Genomic DNA, 25,726 nt, shown 5'->3' with positions numbered 1-25,726 from the left:
AATGTTGCGTTGGTTTGATATGTTTTAAACGAGGTAGACTCTCTGTGATCTACTCTCTTTTAGATTGCGTCCATAGGGAAAGATCACATGTACTCATGTACTAAATTACAAAATGCTTGATTAGATATATTACAGCTACAATTAGCAATTAGAAACTTGTATATTGTAAATTGTAATAGTTAATCAATATTGAAATTTTATAGTAAATTAATAACTAATAAGTACACATATTTATGTAAATCCTCTTATACGTACGAGTGTTTGACTCCCTTTCGTGTTATAAATTAAAATTATACATATATATATATATACCTTCATCCCTTTTACACGGGTTTTGATTGAGTGCTTTTTTTTTAAATATAATATACATGTATTATAATTGTATTATTTTCTCGGTCGACCAAAAGCTAAAAGAACACGTCGGGTCAACTTGAAGTGTCTATCTAGTACTTCTATACTATATAGACGTGCTTTTTTTTTAATATTTCATCTTTTAGTTTTTCCGCAGTATAGCGATACGCGTTATTACAGTCTTGTTTCTGTGGCGTTTTTTTGGCTAAATTACTTTAGATAATATGAGAGTATTTATGACGCGTAATAGCATCATAGGTTAGGTTAGTAGGTTAGTACCTATATGTTATAATTTTTGTTTAGTTAACTATTATAATCTGATAACAATTTTAACTATTTTTATAGTGGAATTTTATTTTATTTTTCAATAGTTTTAATAACGATAATACAATCAGATAAAATTATTATTAAGAAATAATAAATTTGAAGTAATTAAACATTATTTTTAGTGTACAGTATTTTTTATTCCCTTAACTGTATTAATTATAGATGTGCCTATAACGAAATAGTTATTAACTGCTTGTAATAGTATTACTAATATTATAACAAAATAAATTTGTCTTATGAATTGTTCAAAATGTCCACCATTATGTTCTAAACATGATTCGAGTCGCCTCAAAAATTCAGTCGAAGTTGACGCGTTGATTTGATCCTCACTTGAAATTTGACACGCTGCCTGTATTTTATTTTTTAAGTCTTGAAGATTAACAGGTGGATCTTTGTAAGCCACTGTCTTCAAATGTCCCCATAAAAAAAAAAAAAAGTCAAGTGGCACTCGGGGACTGCCGCGATAAAGCTATTGCAGTATTACATATTAACACGAAATAAGAAGTTAATAAAATTTAATAAAAAAAATAATAATAATAATATAATATAATATTATTATATTATTATATTATTTTTATTATTATACTGTATATCGTCGCTGAAACTGCAACACCGCATATCTCAAGATTTGACAAAATGCATTTGTTTTGTTGGTAGATAACAGTGAATAATATTAAACTAAAATAATAAATAAATGATAACGATTATTATTATTATTATTTTATTTTCGGTAACCATGGTAACAATTAACGAGTAACGGTCACGCTTTTTCGTTACGAAAAATATATTTTCAGTCACCACGCCTGCGATAAAAGCTATGCAATAGCTTAAAAATTCAATGGCGTTAAATCTGGGGACCGCGCCGGCCAAGGAACCACGCTATATTAGTACCAATCCAATCAAAAATATTTGATTTAATTTTTATCTAACTATATAATTGCATTATGATGTGCTGGTGCTCCATCTTGCTGAAAAACATATGTTCTTGCGTGTCTAATGGAACATCATTCAATAGTCTTAGTAGTTCGTTGGTTAAACAATTTAAATATCGTCTGCCATTAAGAGCGCCATCATAAAAGTACGGTCCTATAAGCTTTCCACCAATTAACCCACACCATACATTAATACCCCAGACTGTTTGAAAATTAGTTTTAAGTGACCAGTGTGAGTTTATGTCATCACAGCATTAATGATTTTGTTTATTCATAATGCCACTGTAAGTAAATTTTGATTCATCACTCCAAAGAATAGGATTGACAATTAAATGGTTATAAATTATAATGGAACTGAATATACTAAACCAAGCTATAAATTCCAATCTATACAAGTAGAATCTCCTGTTCATAAATGTTGGATAAAATCGAATTTTTATGGGCGCATTTTGTGTTTTTTTTGAACTTATTGGACATAACTATATGAAACTCCAATTTCGCGAGCAATATGCCTAATTGATGAACGTGGATTAGCTCGTATTTACCTGTAATTCTGTATCTTCATCAAACATTGTTCTACGCCTTTGTTGGTTGATTTGTCTGCCAGGAAATCTCCCTTCTTGATTTAACCCTTATAAAAGTCGTAAGATATAATATTGAGGTGGATGGTATCTTTCTGGGTATTGTTCGGAATACTTCCTAGTAGTTAAACGTATATTATGTTGTTATTCACCATAAATTAACACCAACTCTACTATTTCAGCGTTATTCATATTTAAACAATAATAATTATAGAAACACTTAATAACAAGATATACACGGATACCACGCAAATTATGGTACGGGTCTAGTTAAAGAATAAAATCTAAATGATCTTTTTCATCAAACCAAATAATTTAATAATTACATTATCTGTTTATCTTATCGTTATTATGGCTATTGAAAAATAAATAAAATTCCACTATAAAAATAGTTAAAATTGTAATCGTATTATAGCAGTTAACTAAACAAAAATTACATCACATACTCGGGATATCCATCAGGATGACGTACGATATTATTAAATTATTATTTATAAACAGATAAGGTAAATTAAGTATTAATTTCATAAATGTTATTAGTTATTTAAGGCCCCTGCTAATCCCATCAATGTTTTATCAAAAAGACCTACAGATCTACCTAAGAATTGCCTAAACACAACTCCTTAAAAATGACACGTTTGCAGGGATCTTAAATTTATAGATGTTCTTTTCTAAATCAGTTGATGTCAGTCACACTTAAGATAACCGAATAAGTTTTGTATACCTAATTCTTAATTTTAATTTTTAACCCATGGTGATCATGATTGGTTTACACAAGCTTACGGTATACTTACTTTGGAGTTTGCATAGTTACATTGATAATTTTATATCATTTTATATATTTTTTTTCCACTTAAAATTATTTAGTAAAAATACTAAAAAATCTCACAAGGGCGGAAATATGATTTATATTTTTAACTTTTCATAACTTCATTATTAAATTTAAAAAAAATACAAATACTAATTTACCAAATACTGTAAATACTGTAGACCAATGTAAAAACTCGTGCAAAATATTTCGATCAAATGCACACTGGTGGCTATTAATATTATTTAAGTGAGCATCAAGTGATATCCTTAGCGATCAATATTAAAGATAATATAACCTGCCGACCAGAAATCGGGATATCCCGGCCGCAATTTACGTACATTACAAATATACCCGAGCCGCAATTTACGTGTGTATAAAATATACTCGGGCCGCTATTTACACAGTGTATAACTATGACCATTTTTGAGGGACACAATTTACCAACTCCGTATACATTATATACAGTATATCAACTTATTTTTTCTTTCCCTGTAACTACCTACTACTCATTTAATGTTATTATTTAATCAAGTAAATATATTTTTAAAAGGCTTGCTTGTATATTATATATTTAAGAAGTTGAATATATTTGGATAAGGACATACGGTGATTAAATTTGGAATGGAGTGATTTGCATGGGTCAGACTAGCTGAGTGTAAAAGTGCTAATGACGTCGTAAACTTTAACTTTAACATATTGTTACCTCTTTTCAAGCTTCCGATGGGCTGATGAGTAGTGATGGTATTATAATTTTAATCAGCGATGTTTACGACTGCAATTTATAATAAATAATAATGTATACAATTTATTACAACAACGTATCCGGAAGATAAGGAAAGTGCCATCTATATTCTTCGCTTGTAACTTTTTAACTTGTTCACTTAGAAACTTTCCGTGACTGCTGCCCATCTTAGCCACTAGACAATGCTGTCGTACATAATTTTTGTTTTTGATTCGATTTTCGAGTGTTATTCAGTTATTCTACTTTCAATCTAACATGACGCTGCAGCTGATGTGATGACATAGTTGTGTACATATAACTTAATTTCAAGTTTTATCCTAATCTAACTCGAATTCAACAGAATCTGACAACTGGAACATCGCATATTATGTTATGTTCTGTTTTTCTCATGATGGCCAATGGGTGATCCAAAATCATCAAAAATACTTATTAAAAATACATCATTACACTCTTATATGTTATCTCACTAAATTACGTTTAGCTGTTCACGTTTAGTTTTGACGATTTTAAATATTTAAGAGTGAATTGATCTATTATTCAACGTCTTTAAAGTTATAACATTATCTGCGTTTTGTTGTAATTTGTCACTGTTTTTTCGATATTTATATTTATTTTAATTTCGAATTATGAATATTTTTGAACTGTATGTAGTGTGTAATATTTTGGCATATTGTATTTAATATCAGAAAAACACTTTAAACAAATTAAACACACACAATGACACAATGTTGTTACTTTTATGTTTTATAAAGCCATATAGGTCAATTCACTTATATTAACATTTAAAACATTTTTAGTAAATATTTGTACATCGGCAAGTACTTTTTATACTCCTGAAATTAAATAGTCACCAACCTAGCGGTTTTCAGTATTTTGGTTTATAGTTTTAGACGTTTTCGTGGAAATGGTTTATACATTAATCATGTATGTCACATCGTATAGCTGGGTCCTGTCCTATGTGAAGTGCTATAAAATGATCGTTTTATAAAAATTATAGAAGTACCTACTGTAATAAATAATAAAGGTTATATACTTATATTGTAAAATACATATTGAGACCTATTCATATAATAGCTAAATTAACTTAAATTTTAATCAACATATATACCTACGTTTAGACAGTGTTGTATAGAATACTTTTAAAAAGTACCTAATTTAAGTATAATATTTAAAAAATTACTCAAATTCAGATAGAGATTATGTATAGTTAGTGTCAAACTCAATAATGTGTTTGAATAGGTTTAATAATTAGGTACCTACCTATTTCATATACTTTAAATTTAAGAATCAGATAAATAAAAAACAGCTATCTACTGCATGTAGGACGTAGGTATAAAGAGTAGGTACAAATTTGTATAATATAATTATATCATTATGTAAATTAATACATAGTGGCAGTGGTAAAATAAAATCCTATTTAAATGAATTCCGATTCATCAATAAAATTGAAATATTTATATTTTATACTTACTGTAAAAAACGAATAATTTGATTTGATTAAAAAACTGTGTAACATCATACAGTCATCAATAATTCAATGTTTCCGATAAATATGTTATAAATTATAATATAATATTATGTTATGGTATATCTATAATCTAGGAATTTAATTTTATATCGAATATCGAGACTTTATACATTATAAGTTTAATGTTTAAACCTATTGTATACGTGTGTGTATGTGTGTGTATAATATATGTTTACACAAAATTAAAATAGTTATTACTTATTCGTATAATAATATATATAGGTATATCGCATACGGATAGATACTTACCTATAAATGTATATACCTAATATTCATGTTAATCCAGGATATCGTGTTCAAGTCTAATATGGATTAGATACAAATGTGGAATATTTAACGACATTCGATGTTTATGAATTATAATGTAAAAATATATTGTTATTGTATTCATTTATGCATAGCAGTCGCGTCAGCCGTTTAATATAAATTGATATTGTTTCAACATTTTTTTTTCAATTATTTCATTGTCATTAATACGCGCTAGGCGATAATATTTATCCTTTAGAAAATGATTTTAAAAAATACGAATACTATGAATATATTTATATTTTATACCTATATACTGTATATTCTTATGTTTGTTGGTCGTATAATATTGTTATATTTATGAAAATTACGATTATAGTTTAAAATAAATAGCCGTTTAGGAGGTGTACTTTATTTTTAATGTATTCAAACAATTATTATGAGTTACGACGATTTCAAGTAGGTTTTTATTTTACATTTTTCACACCATCACAATATTAGAAATAAATTGTAATTAGAGTACATAAACGTAAGCAAGTTTTATATTATACTATATAATATAGTGTACTTAAAATTTAAATAGTGTATGCATATAGATAGGTAATTATATCACACATAAGAATACATTCCATTTACTGTTAAATAATTCAGGATAGATATATAGATAGATAAAAGAATACTCTGCTTGTATTGTATATTAGCAACTTATATATATTATAATGTTTTTTGTTGAGCACAATATAGGTACCTTTTATGAACAAATAGGTACTCCACAATTATTTATTTTCCATTAACCACCATCTAAATTTAAAAAATAACGTCAATACCTATGACGCTATGTTTATCTTGCGTACTTACTCAAAGTGTAAAAGGTATTTAAGTATGCTATGTCTAATGTACATCTTAAACCATAAACATATATACAATATACATGAAGTATATATTAGTTCATGTCTTAAACTGTTAAACGGGTTTTTATTTTTATTCTCATAACAATACATAATATAAATAATCTAAATACACAAGTACCTAATGTGTTTAAAAGACACACATATATATATATATACATTGGAAATATGTGTATAATTAAAATAATCATTTTATTAGGTACAAATACGATGTGTTTTTTCACCTATTTTGTATATTTTCTGGTGACCGTAGCCTTCCTACATACAATAATTCATGGTCTGCAACACTGGCTGCAAGTTGCGAACATGCGAATTGCTGAATTATTGATGATATACGCAGTTAACAATACAATCTGCAGCATATTTTACTAAAATAAATTTATCATAATATATGGATATTTAAATCGTAAATATGTTAATATGTTTCATATACATGCCTGTGTGCAGTATATGCACCATGCTGGAATGCAACTATAAATTTAACGTATGAGCGGCGAGCGGGACGTGAAAATTACTACCAAATAAAAACAATTAAATAGTTATAGTAATATAAACCAATGGTTTTCAATTAGTTTTCAATGTGTTTTGATAAAACTAGGTTAATTTAAAAAAATTACTGAACTCGTTACGGTCCAGAACAATGGTCTTATCTTTAATTATTGTTATTCACTTGGCATGAGCTATAGTAGGCACCTACATATTATTATATTCAATATTGGAGAATATCAACTGTGTATAACTTATGTTGTAATTATAAGACTATAATAGGTAGTTAACAGATAATATTATTATATTAAACAATATATAATTACGGATACAGGCGTACAATGAAACAAATATATTATTTACAATTAATTGTTCATCGTATTGTAGAGAAGAGAGAAATAAATAAATAAATTCTTATTTAATCGTAATAGTACAATATTTAACAATAATGAATAATAACAAAAAAAAAATATATATATATTATATACAGTCAGGCTCTTTTAACGAATAACACAGGCCATAGCTTTGTCCTAACTCTTAATACAGCTATTTTCAAAATTATATGCCTATTTCTCCAACTATCGAAGTCTATAAAAGAAAATTATTCTCGATCCACCATCTTTTTATGACCTCTATGACCTTCCTTACAATTTAGTATTTACAAACTATATAAATTAATGGAATGTCTCGATTCTAAGGACTTATATGGTCTATATTTCTATGGTGTACCGTGTATAATATATTGATCGGGTATAAACTGCATACGTTGTAGCAGTATCGTATTATGGGATTATAATTGTGTTTTTAACACCTTTATTCTTTAATGATACACCTAGTAATACAGAAATTATAAATTACATTCAATATTAATCACTTCGTATTATATCAATAAATAAAATATCTATAAATACCTAATATTATATTTAAACTTTTAATTTATCTTTGATCTATTTTTCTAATAATTACATATTATTTTTAAAATATTAAAACTAAAATTATACTATTTACTATAAAAATCTTGCTTATAGTAATATTATATATCTGTAGTATGATAGCAGAAGCTGATATGTACATTATTGTAATTTTCGGGAAAACGAGTTTAAAGGTTTATTAGAACATGAAAAATACAATTTTCAATTAAATGTAAGGAATATTTTATGAATAAATTCCATATTATATTATAAAATCAAGTATTAAGTCAAAATACCAAAATCAGTTTTCCAAAAGTTTTTAAGTAAAAAATAATGACATATCATTTTTTCCAAAACATATATTTTAAAATGATCAACATATCAATGTATAATAGGCATACACTATACATAATATACTATTGTTTGTACAACGATATTTATCATTATCTATTATAGGTTCCTATACAGGGAAAAAGTTAAAAAATGTCAACTTAGCTATTTCCTATTAAATTACTATATTACACCTTTTAGGAGAAATATATAAATAATTACCCATCTACGTAGTTTTTATTATCAAAATATTTGATTTTTGTATTTTTTCTCATCTTATATTGTCTATGAAAAATAAAAAAGCTTTTAGAATCAATACAGAAATGAGATATATATATATTTTTTATTTCCTGAATTATATACCTATAGTGATTTTTATCTTTAACTTGTTTCTTTTTATCTGTGCACCGTTCACTGTTCATAATATACAAAATGTATCTATATAAATTAAATACATACAATATAAATATTCCACAACTGTGATTAAACAAAGTGTAAGTTAATATTTATTGTTTAATTGTTCATTGTATTGAATTCAATAATCAATTTAACATCGTCATGCAAACTATTATATAATATAATATTTATAATAACTTTTAATTCTACGTGATTCATTATATTTTATTAAAGTTGATCGAAGTTTATATAATATAATACTACAATACTACAGTTAAGTTTAAATTATATTAACAAATTATAAAATATAAATACGTACCAAAGTATAAGTACATTAACTATTGTTGCAATTTAATCGTAAATTCTGTGAATACATTTGTAGATTATAAATTTATAACAAACGACACTTTTTTGTACTTTGTGATTAGTAGCTTTTTGCGTAAGTGGAAAGAAGTATTTTTTACATAATACTGTCCGATTATGTGTAAATGATTTTTAAGCCATAGAATATATATTATATATTTATATATATATAGAATAAGCAATTAATTTTTTTTATCCAATTCAAGCTTTGTGACTTAAGCTTTGCTGCTATATCATATAGGCGAAACACATAAGGATGAGGTATAAACAATTGTATATAGTTAAGGGTATACATTGAAGGGCTCTCGTCCTGTAAGCCACGAGATTGCACCACGCAATTCAATACCTACTCAAGTGCGTTTTAAATGCAGATCTCCTATGATTATTGGATATTGTGAAAACTTTAAAATGTCGGTTAAATATCACACATATTATAATTTGCGTTATGTATAAATTATGAATATTGTAGAAAACAAAGAATTTAATAAATTACCCGGAATCTTAGATAACGCCCAATGCTCCAATGTATAAATAAGTATATACATTAATAATAATAAATAATAATTGTATAATAGATTAATAGATGGATAATGTAAAAACTATCATATAAGTAACTTGAGAATTAAATACAATGACTTAGCAGGCAATTTATAACATGAAGTTGTACTTGAGTTGTATTTATAAATAACTATAAACTAAAGAAAAATATATTTTTAAGAGGATAGGTAGTAAGTTAAGTATTGCATTTATAGGTTAATTTTTATTTAATTTTTTTTTAAAAGAATGTTTTAACATTTAATTTATTGCAACAAGCAGATTGAAAGTAATGACATTTCAATACTCAAAGTCGTCAAATAGATAGAGTAGCAACGCTTCTTTTATTTAGTTGTAGCCGCTTACTTAGTTTATTATTTTAATAAATCACTTGCTGAAGGATAGTCTTTTTCTCTCTCTGGAATTGTGGCTTCGTTACTCCAATTTTAAAATTTAGAAATCTAGCAGATATTTCTAATTACCGACCAATTTCTATTCTTCCATTCTTACCTATGTGTAAAATATTCAAGTTGATTTTATTTAAACATGTTGAGAGGTTAATTTTGTTGACTCTTTCATAGGACCAATAGATACGTTTATTTTTCTTGGTCGCTTATCAGTAATTAGTGTCATCAACTTAAGTTCCTTTGTGCACAAGTATTTTAATTTAAAGTATCAAGTTCATTAATCTATTTGGTAAAACCTCTGACCAGTTTTGAGTTCTATCTGGCATTCCTCAAAGTAACCACTTAGGTCCCCTATTTTGTAATGTTTTCATTAACACCGTTTGTTTACAAATTAATCGAATTACTCCGTGTTATGTTTTACCGTTCACTGATGATACTAAAGTGGTTTATGCTATCATATATGGTCTCTGGATGGCTATTTAATTCTCCCTAATATTTTGATTAAATTCACTAAAAATTTTGATTACTACCCTTGACTGTTCTTCCTTCTCGAAATCTAAGGGTTTGGGCTTTCTCTGTGTCTCTACATTGGATTTTCGACCTCACATTTTATTGTTTGCAAAGCGCTTTGTGTACTAGGTTTTATAAGGTGACATTCACCGAATAATTTCCCCAAATGTTTTTCAGCACAATAAAGCTCTTTTTATACGTTATTAGAATACGGGTGCGTTCTTTGATTCCCATATACCTTAGGTGACAAAATTTCTACATTACTTATTTATAACGTTTATACACCAGATAAGTAAATAGGCTTCATAATATATCTAAGATATATTGTTTAATGGCTACTTAAAACTTTTCGTATAATAATGAGTCTACGTAAAAATAATCTTATTTGAAAAAGTCATCATAAAATCGTCACACATAAAATTCAGTTTTGAAATTGTTATTGAAATGGCCAGAAGTTTAGACCATATTATATACTAACCACATATTTTCTCTATTTTTTTTGTCTAAAGTCTAGTCTAGACAAAAAAAAAATAATGAACAACAATTTAGCATAAGTAGGTATTAGGTACTAGTTAGGTTATAACTTATAAGTATTATGACTATACCTCAAAATTATGTATATGTTACTGCAGTAAATTATATTTATTTGTTTATATATTGTATGAAATTTTTACATTCTTATACCTATTGTATAGTATAGGTAGGTAAATCAATTTGGGAGGAAGTAATGCGAAAGCAGTCCCCTCCCGATCGTCGGTTTAAACCGAAAAAAAAAAAAAAGGTAGGTAAATCAATAAGGAGCAAATAACATACAATTAACTTAAATCAACTTATATTACATCAATAATAATATTAAACGATTTTAATAGTTTATATTTTGAGCGCCGAGTCAACGAATCAAGTTTTGTCCAACGCCAATAAATTTAAAACCTAAAATTGAATTGTGTAAACATAATTTATTTTTATTCAACAATATTAAGTAACCTTAGTTAATTTCAACATTTAAAATAGAAATGCGACGGTGTGCGTAATCTGACTTTATAGGATAATAGTCAATAAGGCACGATGTTTTCGATTGTATTTATTAATGTGCTGGTTTTCCAGGTCGTATTTCGTTTTATCTTAAGTGTTATTTCAGATATTGAATTTATGCGTCTTATAATCAACACGATAAAATAATCTCGTTTATAATAACAATAATTGTATCATGATGTTATAAAATGCAAAATTCGTATATACACTTACAATGTATATATCGTATAAGTCATAGATATGAATTTCTATGCAACGTAAAATAATTCCTATTATCAAATAATAAATTGCCTACTATATATTTAAAACCGTATGGATAACTTTTGGCTATTAATTTTAAACTATTTTTGTTGTTGGATATTTGTAGGTTTGGCCATATTTTTCTATGGATAATTTAAATTATTTAATACTTTTATTATTATTTATATTATTTATTCCTGGAAAGTTTGCTTATAAAGCTATAACCATTATTAATGTGAAAATATTTGACATAATATTCTATATTATTATAATATTATGTATAATGTATATAATATATTATTTAATCCGTTAAATCTTTAAAAATCAAAAGAAATAAAAATATTATGATGATAATGTGTTGTATACATGAATTTATTCACCTAATAGTTGTGTATTTTTGGAATATATATAAAAAAAACTATTTATTATATCTGCAATTCGTTTTTAAAACTCAATAAATATGTATTATAAAAATAGATGAATATACCTTTCCGGACTTCCTGCAGTTTCTTTACATCATATTACATTTTACCTTTATCTAACTTACTAACCTAATAAATTAGATCCAATTTGCTACTATACAGAAAGCAGAAACCTCTCTTGATATTTTAGACCGAAAAATGTATTCTTTTATGAAAAGCGTATTCAGACATCCAAAAAAAAAAAAAAAAATGTATAACACACGTAGTAAAACAAGTCCTTAATTGGTTTAATTCATTATATAATGTTAAGTCATTTATGACTTGTATGCTGCAGTTTTGTTAAATTTTTCAAATATTTAATTTCTGAGAGAAAATGTAGTTATTTAATAATATGTAGTTTAACTTTTCATTTTAAATAAGTACAACCTTATATTTATAATAAATATTATAATCTAAAATAATCCTTATAAGCTCGATCTCAATATAAAATATAATATACCTATTAAAAGTATTACCTATTCAATGTAACTATTAAACATTAAATTATAATATTATAAGTATAATATATACCCTTTATTTTTAATATTAATCATAAATTAACAAAATACAACAATACGTTAACAAAAAAAGTCATTAAAATTTGTTGTAACGACATTTTTATGTAAATTTCTTAAATGGAAATTTTATTATCGCGGAATATTGTCTTACAATATAACATCACTACTCGTACAAACCGAGCGGACGATCGCAATAAATTATTCTTTATATTTACCATGGCGACCGTATTTTTACCACCGTCGTGATTGTTCGATACAGTAACTTACTGTGTATTTTAATAATGCGTGTACTTGGTTTAATAATAATAGTGATGATAATATATTATGATGATAACAATATAATAATATAATTTTCGCGGTCTGCCGTCTCGTGACCCATATATCGGTTGAGGCGCTGTCGTCGAGACGCCCAAAAAGCCAAAACGTTATTACAATAATTATACTGCAGGTACGACATAGATGACATGTCTCGAAAAAGCTGTACCGACGACGATATCGTCGAAGGCCTGCTGGGTGCTGCGGGCCGTCTCTGCGACGAATCGCGCATACGGACGCTGTGCGTGGACGCCAGGCGCGCGTTCCTCCGGCAACCCATGTTGCTGCGGCTGCAGGCCCCCATCAAAGTGGTCGGAGATTTGCACGGCCAGTTCTGCGACCTGATCCGGTTGTTCGACGTGACCGGCCGGCCCCCGAAAGCCGACTTCCTGTTCCTGGGCGATTTTGTGGACCGCGGCCCTCAGTCCGTCGAAGTACACACGCACGCACACGTCATGATATTATTATATTATAATATTATACGTTTTATAAAATAATACTAGTGCTAAGGTCACACGACAAATCGATAGATTTAACGGGCCAATCAAGGATCACTAAATCATATTTAAGGGATCATATCGCTATAGATATTCGTGTTTAGTGATTGTTCGTAATAACCCGGTCATATTATATATTATATCTGATAGCTGTTTACCTACAACTCTACTTTGCCCTTGACAACAGACATAATATACGACACTATTATATTAGAATAATATCTCGGTTTTGAAATTGCGGCATCGGTGTGTGTGTGTGTGTCACTTTGTGAACTATAATATTATATATTTCCTGAGTTGTTAACATTGTGATAAGTAATAATATAATGGCTACAGGGAAAATAGTAGTTCAATTATAAAATCATATCGCGAACTACCAAAATTATTAAGAATGGCATTTTTGGTAATTTTAGATTTTTCTAGAAGGGTCGAACAAATGAAGTTACTAAACACGACTGCTATAAAACTTAACTGAAAAATATTGAATATTATAATAATATAAAATTTGAAATTTCCTCATAATTATACAAAAACACTTATTTTGTTTTTCCAAAGATCAGTTTTCGTTCGTCGAGTGGCTTTTAAAATTAAACAGATATACAAATCCTTCTCCCCCCAAAAAATGACACCACTTCCACTGTACAATACATGTACATTTACAAGTCACCGTCTATTATCTATCTGCTATACATTGTATTGTACATTACAGTAAGTTCCCGTTACAACGAACTCCGAGGGACCGAATTTTTTTATTTGTTATAACGGGATTTTTCATTGTATCGGTATTCGTTGTAATGGGAACTTATACTGCAGTATATAATTTACTCATATATACAATATTATATGCGTCGCGAAGGTGATCACTCTACTGCTGGCTCTCAAGATTCGATATCCGGAAAACGTTCACTTGCTCCGAGGGAACCACGAGTGCCGTGCCGTGAACATCAGGTACGGTTTCTATCGCGAGTGCCGGTCCCGATACGGCCTGCTCACGGGCACCCGGTTGTGGCGAGCGTTCAACCGGACGTTCGATTGCATGCCGGTCGCTGCGGTTATCAGCGGCCTTATTTTCTGCACGCACGGAGGCCTCAGCCCCGATCTGCAACACATGGCTCAGATCGACCGGATCCGAAGGCCCACCACGGTGCCCAGGCGCGGCATGTTGTGCGATCTGCTGTGGTCCGATCCGGCCGCGGTCCCTATTCAGGGCTGGCGCAAAAACGTTCGCCGGAACGTGTCGTACGTGTTCGGCGCCGACCGGGTGGCCGATTTCTTGTCCCGATTTCGGTTACAGATGGTAGTCAGGGCTCACCAGGTATACCTTTATTTATGCTGAAGCTTAAATCGGTATTGCATAGTGTTCATGGTGGTTACATACATAAATATATACACCGTCGGTATCTGATCACTGCAAATTGTGATCCTGATTATAGGATGGGCGTTTATAGTTATTAATCTTCTCGACTGTAACATTTTTCTATACGGATAACTATTGTTTTTGTCAATTATTGAGTTGCACCAAAAAGAGCCAAGCTTGTTAATTATCATCTATAATTATTTTAAGTTCACTTTTGTTAAAGATGTACTTAAATGTATTTACGAGTATACTTATATAGAACGTGAAAAATGAAAATGGGAATTATAATATTGGCCACGAAATAACATAATATTCGCTTTTAAGAATTTAATTATAGGTAGTTAATAGTTATTATCTTATAAAAAACAGATTTCATTTACAAAATAAGTTTAAATTTACATCATTATTCAATATTATGTGTAGGTAAATTTATTATAACTTTTATCCTTTTTTTGGCTGTCAATCCCGTTTTGTTGAAAATAAATAATATACCTAGTTGGAAGGCAGATACGTATACGATAATAGTCAAGTACCTACCTACGAACACGAAGCGTACATCCGATCAGTATTCGTATCAAACATAATATTATATTGTTATTTACGACGAACATTTATCACCTTTGATCCTATCTCCTACGCAATTACTATTTATTTTAATATCTAGTCTAGAAACGAATTTTTCAATCATATTTATCTATATGGCTATATATACATGGCTATTAAACATCTATATCAGGGGTAGCCAAACTCTTTTTGGTCACGATCTACTAAACACATACTTCACCTTTGAGGGTCGACTTCCATAAAAATTTTTTTATTATTGAATAACTATAATTATTAACAATCATATAAGACGCGTGAACCTAATAAAAATAAATTCTAACATGATCGACTGTTTGGCCGCCTCTGATCTATATAAATGAATATAGGTGATATACACGACCAGTAAAATTGTTATCCCCTCTCTTGGTCACTCGGGCGTTCATTACGAGATTATATTATCATTATTATTACCTGCGTTCTTGGTTCACGGCCCAACTATGCTACGATATATATTTGTTTGTTTGTAATTTGGCAAAGCGGTTATACAGCTGATATATATAGGGTCCAAATATTAAGGTAGAGTTAGAAATAATATAAAAGAATTTTATTACAATTTCATTAAAATCTCTAAACATGATGAGTTTTTTTTATTTTTTATTATTACGCTGAACATTTACATTTTTTGTTACTCCATGCTAACCGTGTGCACAATGTTTGGCTAGAGTTAGGTTAGGTTCTAAATAATGCATTAATTTTAAGTATATTTTATTTATACAGTCCCTACAGGGATTATACAATTAAATAAATAATTTCTTTATGAGGCATAATACCAACCACAACTCACGAGCTATATAATATACATTATATTAATTAACATTTGAAATGAATTCAAAATTATAAATGAAATAGTTTTATGAACATCATATTTGTGTAAATTAAAACGATTTTTTGTTATGTGATGCCATAATGCGGTGTCTAATTTTCAATTTTTATTTATGAGTATATAATTGAAACGATGATTATTATTGTTATTATATAGACGTGTATTATTTATTGGTTCAATGTTTAATTGTTAGCTAATAATATAGTTACTTATCCTTTTGAATGTAACTAGTCTAGAATAATGCTTACGTAGTTAATTAATATAAACGATTAATTTTTCAATCTATACATTTACATATTCTATAAATTTACTTAAATTATATTAAATATTAAAGTTAGGCAAACGAAGATTGTTGTGTTCATTGATTTTATTTATTTGTCCAGCTAACGTATATCAATAATTTAAACTGAAATACCTAGTTTCTTTAAGTGGAATGTTGGTATATAAATAAGTATAATTTAACATTAATTGTTTGGAATGTTTATAGGTACATGAAAAATTGATTTTTAAAATACTCAGTTAAAATTGTTAAGATAAATTAAAGCTTAGAAATTTCAAAAGTTCCATGGCCTATTTAAATCACATTATCTAAGTGCGAACTACAGCTATATTAGTAGACATTAAATATTATTATAACTATATTAGTTGTAATTTATTTATGCATCATAATATAATATAATATTATGTAGGTTTAGTGTAACCTTGTAAAGAACGCTTATAGAACAAGTTAAATTAATCAGCGTTATATATTTAATATTCATATATTTTACGTAAGTGCTAATACTTTTTTTTTTAATACTATACAGTAAATTCATGGTAAAACGAAGCTTGGTATGGCGAATGATACTACTGTTCTTTTGAAAATAACGTGATAATATAATACGAATAATGATGTAATGAACTATCGATATTAAACTTTTTTCTTAATCCTTTGAAATTCATTTTATCACTAATTGACTGTATTTATTTGTCAAGACAATATTAAAATTAGAAATGATGTATATATGTCGAACCTATTTAAACTCTGTATAACTTATATACCTACTATTGAGTTACATACTGAAATAGTGTTATCTATTATAACGCTGTAGCAACTTCAAACTTTCATATAAAATGTAACATTAAATCACTAATTACAATTTTGCACCTCTAATGTGTTCATATTTCCAAAATTCCATCAGTATATTAGATTTGTATGTAATACATATCTCAGTTATATCAACTTTTTAAATTTATTTTACTTATAACATAATAATTACTAGGTATATTGTGTTAACCTATCTAATTCTATTGATAATATATTATATTATTATGGAATTGTGTTTTTTAAATATAAAACTACATAACGGGGAATTTAGTTTTACAGCAGTATTATAGGTTTTACAAGATATATTGTGGTGAAATAGAAGTTTTTTTTCAGTTACTAAAATTATCATTTAGTTTTTAAATTTATATTAGTATCAAAACAACTTTTCAAAAAAAAAAAAAAAACTCTTAGTTTATTTTAAGGATAAATAATAGATCACTTACTGCTTACAACCTACACAAAAGCCTTTCAGATTAGCTAATTTAATAGGTTTAATTGTCGGTTCAATAAAGTATACTGTAAGTTTATGATATATAACTATATACAAGTATGTTTTTATAAGCAGTGTACTTCAGTCCGTGGTAGGATAAGTGGAGATGTAGGTTATAGGTGTGCTCTTAAATGAGGACAGTTGTAATTGGATCGTATCATCACAATTTTTTATTGCAGTAAAAAATAAAAAATAATAAAAACGTAGTTGTACACAAACTTAAAAAGTGTGTAACCACAAAAGAATACGATTTCCTAAAAAGTATTTACCATCCTCTGCCCTCGACCATTATAGTTAGACATATGAAAAGCTTACAGAACGATTTTTTATTAAAATTTAAATGTTTTGAATTATATATCATAATGTACTATGTAACATAACCCAACGTATCCTGTACACAGTGCGTGGATGGCGGTTACCAATATTTTGCGGGCCGCAAGCTTGTGACTGTGTTCAGCGCACCCGATTACAATGGATACGGTTTGCCGGGCGCCGTTATGTCCGTTAGTAAACATTTCGAGTGCACGTTCCAGCTGATACCAGTTGTCGCAGCAACGCACAAACGTCAAATTTCAGTGCGGAGGACGGCCAGCAAAAAACCAAAATCGTGTTAGACTGCATTAGTACTGTGTGGCGTCGAGTTTTAAGCTATTCATATAGTATACTGTACCAGGACATGAATCTCAGAACTTTTTTAAAAACAGGCAAACACAAGATACACGTAGTACCGAAAAGCCTCGAAAAAACGAAATCTATTTTTAATCTAATACATTTTTTAACATACATTGCCGCTGCGCATGTCCATCAGAATTCTTATTTCACGGATTCTTATTATTTTTTAATCTAATATAAAATTATTGCAGTGAGGGGAAAGTGTTAATTTAATAAAAGTCTATATTGAATACGTATTATTGCAATGCAATAGGTCTAGACTTTGTCTTCAAGTGGTTTGGTTGGAGTACTTTAAGCGTATCGGCCTTGCCTAGAGCCAAGTGTTTGAGTTTTTTTATAATACTGCGTAAAAAAGTATTCCATCAGCACCATATTGCTGAAATGAAATGTATAATATTTAAATATTCAGCAAGATATTCCAAAATATTCGATTTGAAGGTAAGCAGAAAAACTGGAATAAATAAACGGCGATTATACTAGGTATTGTATAAAAAGCAGGCAACAAAACTAATTCCATATCAGTAATGGAAGATATAGGGGAATCGATTAACGGCACAATAGTTAGAGAGATTATTTGTAATCTATTATTAATTATACAACTGGATATAATTAACATTCCTGTCATGACTTAAAACATGCCATCAGCAGACACATCTAGATAGTAGGTATATTTATTACGTATGCGATAAGGGTTCTGTCTACACTTTCAATGCAATGGTATCATTAAAAAAAATAATAAAAAATTAGACAATTCATTATAATATACATTTGTAATGCTTATATTTTAATTGTATAAAAATGTATATAGTTCATCTTCAGTAAAATTATTATAGCCCCCCTTCTTAACTGTAGATAACTTTAAAAAGCTAATTTCTTCATCAGCAGGTAAACGCATTGGTCCACTTCGAATCCGTGTAAATTGTTTGGATCGCCCAACAGCCGCATCAATAATCCTCCGAATGATACGTAGGCGGCACTAAAAAATAAAATTATAAAATTAAAAGAGAACGCATAATATTATAATAATATAATATAATAAAAATAATATACGGTCGAACTAGTATAAATATTGAGTGATAAAGTTAATAAAGTAAATAATGAAGAGGGGGGGGGAAGGCGTTCATCGATATTTATAGTTTCTCTTCTTATATAATAGTATACAGGATTTTAATCTGTAATTAATTTCAGGTAATGCGAGAAATGATAATGATATTATTCTACAATACTTATTCGAACTGGATATAATGGAAAATATGGGCAATAATAAGCGGATCAGTACCGCAAAATATATGGAAACCTTCAAACACAGAAAGTTCTAAAGTAAACCGGAGAGTCCGGATATTCAAGTTTTTGGTTTTTTTTTTTACCTACATTCGTGTATTAGCTATTGAGTGTCACTGTCATAATTCCTATAAAACAGAATGGTTTATGTTAATCATATAGTAACGAGAGGGACGCGAAACAATTACTGAAACTGTCATCACGAGTCATGTGTTGCGAAAAAGAGTTAAAAAATCGTATCGTTTGGCCACGTTGCGCGTGAAAATAACATGTTTTTTCTTTACAATAGTATATATATTTTATTTTCGTTTGTATCATGGCGACTGTCACACAATAATTTTGTATTTGTCTCTGAGTTTTAAATTTGAAAGAAAATCTTCTATTTTTTCTCGTTTTCATAAAAATAAACTTGTGTAGGTATTTTCATTAGAGTAAAATTGACTTTTATACTACTCATTAGAGAATATACAATGCTATATATAATAATAATACACAATATACATAGTATAGGTACGTGTACAACTTGGACAAACCTAAGTAATTAGGTCCACACTATATTGCGAAGACGAATTTGACTGCGCGTAGTTATTAGGCTCTTTTACGTCCATGCTAAATAAATTTTAACTGAATAATACCATCAACTCTACGACGAGATATTGATACCGTAAAAAATACTATTTTTATCGAATGTTATTTACTGGTGAAATAAACAACATTTATAACGTAAAAATAAAATAAAAACAAAATTAAGAGACCAGGAAATGCGATATTCTATATACTGTAGAAACTAGAAGTGTAGATTATAATATTATACCGGTCCTAGGGAGAGCTAAAATAAGTCGTTTTTTGTATGAATGTCAAATATATAATATAAATATATTACGTGATAATAATATTAATATGTGTATGCCAAACGAACAAAAAAGGGCTAGATAAAAAAAAAACCCTGTATATAATATACCAGAGATGTTTTATCTGAAGTGCCGTGGCTCTGGAGTAGTGTTATTATTTTATTGCCCATAGTTCACCGCATGCATACACGTGCAAAAAAACCATCTAATCTGGGTGTAAAAACTGTTCTGCAAGGAGTGCATACGACGACCGTATTCAACGTGTGCACATTTAATAATAATAATAATAATAATAAAAAATAAATAATATGATTTAACATGACACGCGTATAACCGCAAGACACAATCGATACAATTCGATAAAACGTTTTATTGCGACACTGTTGTAGTCGTACGGATTCATGTTTCAAACTCTGTATAGTACTCTTGCACTTTACTAACTTACGCCCATCATAGAAACGCGCGAGTACACGTGTATTACTTATACACAATAATATATTTTACAATATATGAATACGAATATATATTATTATCAACTCCTCTAAACAGTCTTTGAGGTACCTGGTTTATTTTTTATTTTTGATGTTTTTAAATCTTCCTTTACAGTTGGTCAATAATATAATCGCAATACTCGTAAATTATGTACGCATTGATGAACGCCCCCCATGACCTCATCCATCATATTATATACGCATACAACAACACGCATGCACAATAATTTATAATCTAAACTTTGGTCTGTTGTATGTCAACTCAAGTAAGTATAACTGAATAAAGACCGCTAAGTTATTTTAAATATAAATAACCATTATTATAATATTGAATTCATATTGTAATTACATAATATTATATAAAAATATAACGTCATAGTGATAACCTCTCATTATTATATACCTATTACAATTCGTGTTAACGTAATCTAAACGGTAATATATATAGTACAATATAATGATGATGATTCTATATCAATAAGTGATTTTTATACACGACTAATGTTTTTGTTATTATTAAATGTTAACTACTACTATTATAATATTTTTGTTATTTTATGTGGTGAACTTCATCGTGGTTGTCGTCATCGTCGGACATGGCCTGACGCCCAGTGGAATGTGCTTAGTGGCCGTGAGTATAATATCAAATATGTACACAACCAGCTAATCACACTGCCACAGTGCGAAAATCCGGCAAAAACACTCGCTGCTTTGATGATAGAAAATGGATAAACACATAAATATACATAAATACGTAATTGATAATAATATTATACACACATTGACACATATATTATACGTGGTTATATATAATATATATACAGGGTGATTCACATACTCCTCTCTATTTATTCTGAATTCTGAATTTTTCCTTTTAATATCAATGTATTGAATTTAAAATTTGAACAAAATTTTCAGAAATTACCTAGTTTTTAAGTTAAGTTATCAAACTCTATGTACGAAGGATTATAATATAGTCATAATACCTGCATACTTACAAATAATTATTTTATCTTTAATTTCAAATTTATTTGGTATACCTTCAGTCAGTTTAATATTTATTGTAATAGGAATATTTGAATAAATTAATAATGATGATTATAAATTATAATTTTACATTTATCACAGACCCTATTATATTTTACACTTCTACACCATTATATTATTATAGACTACAGATTATAATAATATTATCCTTAGTCTTTTAAGGATCATATTTTAAAATGAGTATTTACGTAGATTTTGAATGCGAAATGTATGAATCCTATAGTGATATGAATTTTTTTTCAACAAGTAAGTACGAAAGTACGTTACCATTTTTCGTACATTTTTAAAGAATTAAACTTCTCGGAAAAGTTAAATAAATAAATCGAAATTTGAACAAGTATATAGTTTACTTATTAAATTAAATTTAAAAGTAGGTATGTATAAATACTTCAAGAATTAGAGTTTCAACAAATTTGTTGTTTGTTTATTTATATTTATTAAAATAGTCCGCGCTGCTTCCTCAATAGTTATTTAACAATAATATAATTTACATAATATGTAGGTACATAGTTATGACATATTAACAAATACGAATAAGAAAATGTACAGGACAATGCATGTAGTGTATTAGTTATTCTGATGCAGGGAGAGATGATTAAGATTTTCATAGAACAATATGGCAAAATAGTGTTGAGTGTGCAGGGTGAATCACCCTGTATAGTGTATAACAATACTGCACACGTGGTCTTATATATATATATATATTTAGATAATATATACCTATATAAAATTATATAAATTATAATACAAAAGCGGAAAGAATTAAAAATAAAAACATGTTTTGATATTCTTATCAATGGAAAACATAGTTGTAGTTTGCATATTATTATAATATTATGATAATATGAATATAATATAATAACGCCGATTAGATCGGCCTAGATCGCGTGCATTTTCTCTATCCCCACCCCACATTCATCGTTAATAATATTAGAGTCTAAACTTTATTATTCATTATACGAGCCACGAGGTGTACGAGTATATTTAACACACATATACTCCATTTACAATGCAGGACAAAAGTGTAAGGTATAACACATATACATGCGCATTATTACGACGTATATATATTATATTATATCGATTATTGTATACGGTTTACCGATGCCGAACAGCAGTAAATTATATTTAGGAATAGGTCATTTTTGCATTATATTTATGCGGCCTCCGAGTCTTCATATTTAATATTTTTTTGTTTGTATATTTCTCACCACGAATATTATGCTGCGGAAATACTATAAATTGCGTAGGTATATATTATGTGTTCATCTACCGCTTGCGTTGTTAAAAAAAAAATTGCGTTTCCTATGTGTAATATTTTATTTTACTATATAGGTACGTACTACGTATTATATATTGTGATGTACGCGGTGCAATGTGTCCGCTCTGTTGCCCTTCGGCGGCCTTGACATTTTTATATATCATTTTGTACATCGTACAAAACACGCCACGGATATAACCGCCGTACAACAATCGTCGTCGTATGCTTTTATTGTCGAAAAGGACTTTGATGAGCAATAGTGGGACATAGGGAGATATAGAGAAAAATAGATTTATACGGCGACCGCCGGTCGTGTGCTTTAATAAATCTGCTGATAGGGTTATACATTATACGGCGCTGGGCGACGAGGTTTTAATTGTATGCAGTACCTATGATAGAAAAATACTCAATATTTCAAAAACTATCGATATTTTTGAAAAAAAAAATGATATATTTTAGTATTTTTTACCATTGAAATTTATCATTTGTCGACAGTTTTATTTTCTAACGCTGCAGACTATTTTTCAGAGTACTTATATATACATAAAAATTGAATTTTGGATGAGTAATTAATAATTATTTTTGTTTAAAATTTAGATAAACTAAGTAGAAGACATCTAAACCTAAAATTCTTATAACTAACTAATTAATATTCGTTTGAAATTTGATTATTTGTACTCCAAATAACATTCTGCTTTGGGATATTAATTAAAATTTATTTTGTAAAATAAAAAGTAAAAAACTTATAATTATTATAAAACGACTATGATAGTTTTCTAGATAATGAGTGTTTTGTGTTAACTGAATACGTTAGGTTATTGATTACGTTAAATCACCTATGTATGAAAATATATTTTGATTGTCATGAAAATAAAACTTATAATCGTATTACCTACATCGATTACTTGTTCCCGAGTGCACGTACCTTACATATACCATAGTACCCTACCACATAGTACGCATAGACATCGTCATTCGTCGAGTTAGACGGATAATATTTATTACTAAATAATGTAACAAATACATAAACGTAAGACAAACAAAATATAAATAATAGATATACTAGTGATTTCAAGTTTGGTTCGTGGCAAAATACGTTGCTATATAAAAATTACAGATCAGACATGGTCGATTTATGAATAAAAAATAAGATTAGAAACCGAGAAACTATATTATTGGCGTAAATATACGTCATCTCATTAGACTGCTCGCCGTGTGTTAAAGACTATAAAATATTACAAATTTATAACCATATAGGTATTGAATCGATACCGTGTCATGTCGACCCAATGTGCTGTAATGTTCCTGGTTAATATACATCGTCGCCTCAGCACAACAATACGATACATAATATACGTATTACGATAGTTTTGTTATTTATTAATAGATATACATTTCGTAGGTGTATTCATATCATTATACAATATAAGTCATACAGGGTGTCACGCAAAACGTAATTTAGTTGGTTTGTACGAAACTTATAGGTAGAAAATCAAAATTTGATATAAAATAACAATTATAGGCCAGGAAAACTGAAAGGTGTATTAAACTGCATTACTCGAATTCACACACATACATTTATATATATATATATATATATATATATATATATATATAATCAGAAGATTTCTTTTCGAGAAAAATTTAGAGTTTCAACATTCTAAACACGCACACAATTATTATTCTGAAATTTAAGTCGTAAATCAAATGTATTTAAGAAATATTTGCCGATTCAAGTTTAAAGAACTATACGATTTTCGTAGTTTCGTACAATTATGTACACATAGCCGAACAGGGGTCGTACGTCAATCTGAACACAACCGTGGGTCGTAGGTTGATGGCGCGTGCGTGTGATATATACAAAATAATATTAAAGTAGTAAATTACATGCAAAGACCTGAATTATAACGAACGTTGCGTGCGTTTATGCTATTCTCTTGTATAGGGTTATGCTGATGCGGTACTTGTAACCTGCAGGGGCGGACATTATGTACAGGGTGAATCCCCGAGTATGCTCATCCCCTTTTTTCTTCAATATTACATTTACTTATTCAAAATGTGATTTTTAGAATTTTTAAATATATTTTCAAGTACTTAGATTTTTTTATATTATTAAGTGGATAATTTTTCTGGAATATTGATGTCTCAGTATTAAAATTCGAACGAGTAGTTTTTGTTATATTTTGTGACTTATTGTTTTACTAAATATAATAGGTCCATGATAATACAGATTTGGAAGATGTGAGAATAATGGTGATTGGGAAATGTTAATAAGTATAGTAATTAATATTAATCTATCAAGATTTATAGAATTTGTAAAAAAAGTCTAAGTATAAT

At 28.5% G+C, this 25,726-nt stretch overlaps 2 protein-coding genes and 1 long non-coding RNA gene across 3 annotated transcripts in view; 1 reads left to right on the top strand and 2 right to left on the bottom strand.

Annotated features, from left to right (window-relative positions):
- Window positions 1-6,582: 6,582 nt before the first annotated feature.
- Window positions 6,583-8,520, bottom strand: LOC126555926 (uncharacterized). The gene is made up of 2 exons (XR_007607018.1): window positions 8,376-8,520; window positions 6,583-6,779 (listed from the first exon to the last, which is right to left on the bottom strand). It is a non-coding gene; the product is annotated as an uncharacterized LOC126555926 (long non-coding RNA).
- Window positions 8,521-13,078: 4,558 nt separating this feature from the next.
- Window positions 13,079-18,400, top strand: LOC114128921 (uncharacterized). Its single transcript, XM_027993530.2, has 3 exons — window positions 13,079-13,363; window positions 14,283-14,741; window positions 18,188-18,400. Exons 1-3 carry the CDS (start codon window positions 13,079-13,081, stop codon window positions 18,398-18,400), a joined length of 957 nt encoding a protein of 318 aa, XP_027849331.2.
- Window positions 18,401-19,209: 809 nt separating this feature from the next.
- The window catches only part of LOC114128922 (DNA-directed RNA polymerases I, II, and III subunit RPABC3), a 53,541-nt gene continuing 47,024 nt past the window's right edge, over window positions 19,210-25,726 (bottom strand). The window contains exon 4 of the mRNA XM_027993531.2: window positions 19,210-19,434. Within this exon, the coding sequence (XP_027849332.1) occupies window positions 19,317-19,434 (118 nt within the window). The 3' untranslated portion in view covers window positions 19,210-19,316. The remainder of the gene's footprint in view (window positions 19,435-25,726) is intronic.

Source organism: Aphis gossypii, chromosome 1 (assembly GCF_020184175.1).
Source record: "Aphis gossypii isolate Hap1 chromosome 1, ASM2018417v2, whole genome shotgun sequence".
Lineage (NCBI taxonomy): Eukaryota > Metazoa > Arthropoda > Insecta > Hemiptera > Aphididae > Aphis > Aphis gossypii.
The sequence above is the reverse complement of the archived record's forward strand: the minus strand, read 5'-3'. Positions and strand labels throughout refer to the sequence as shown.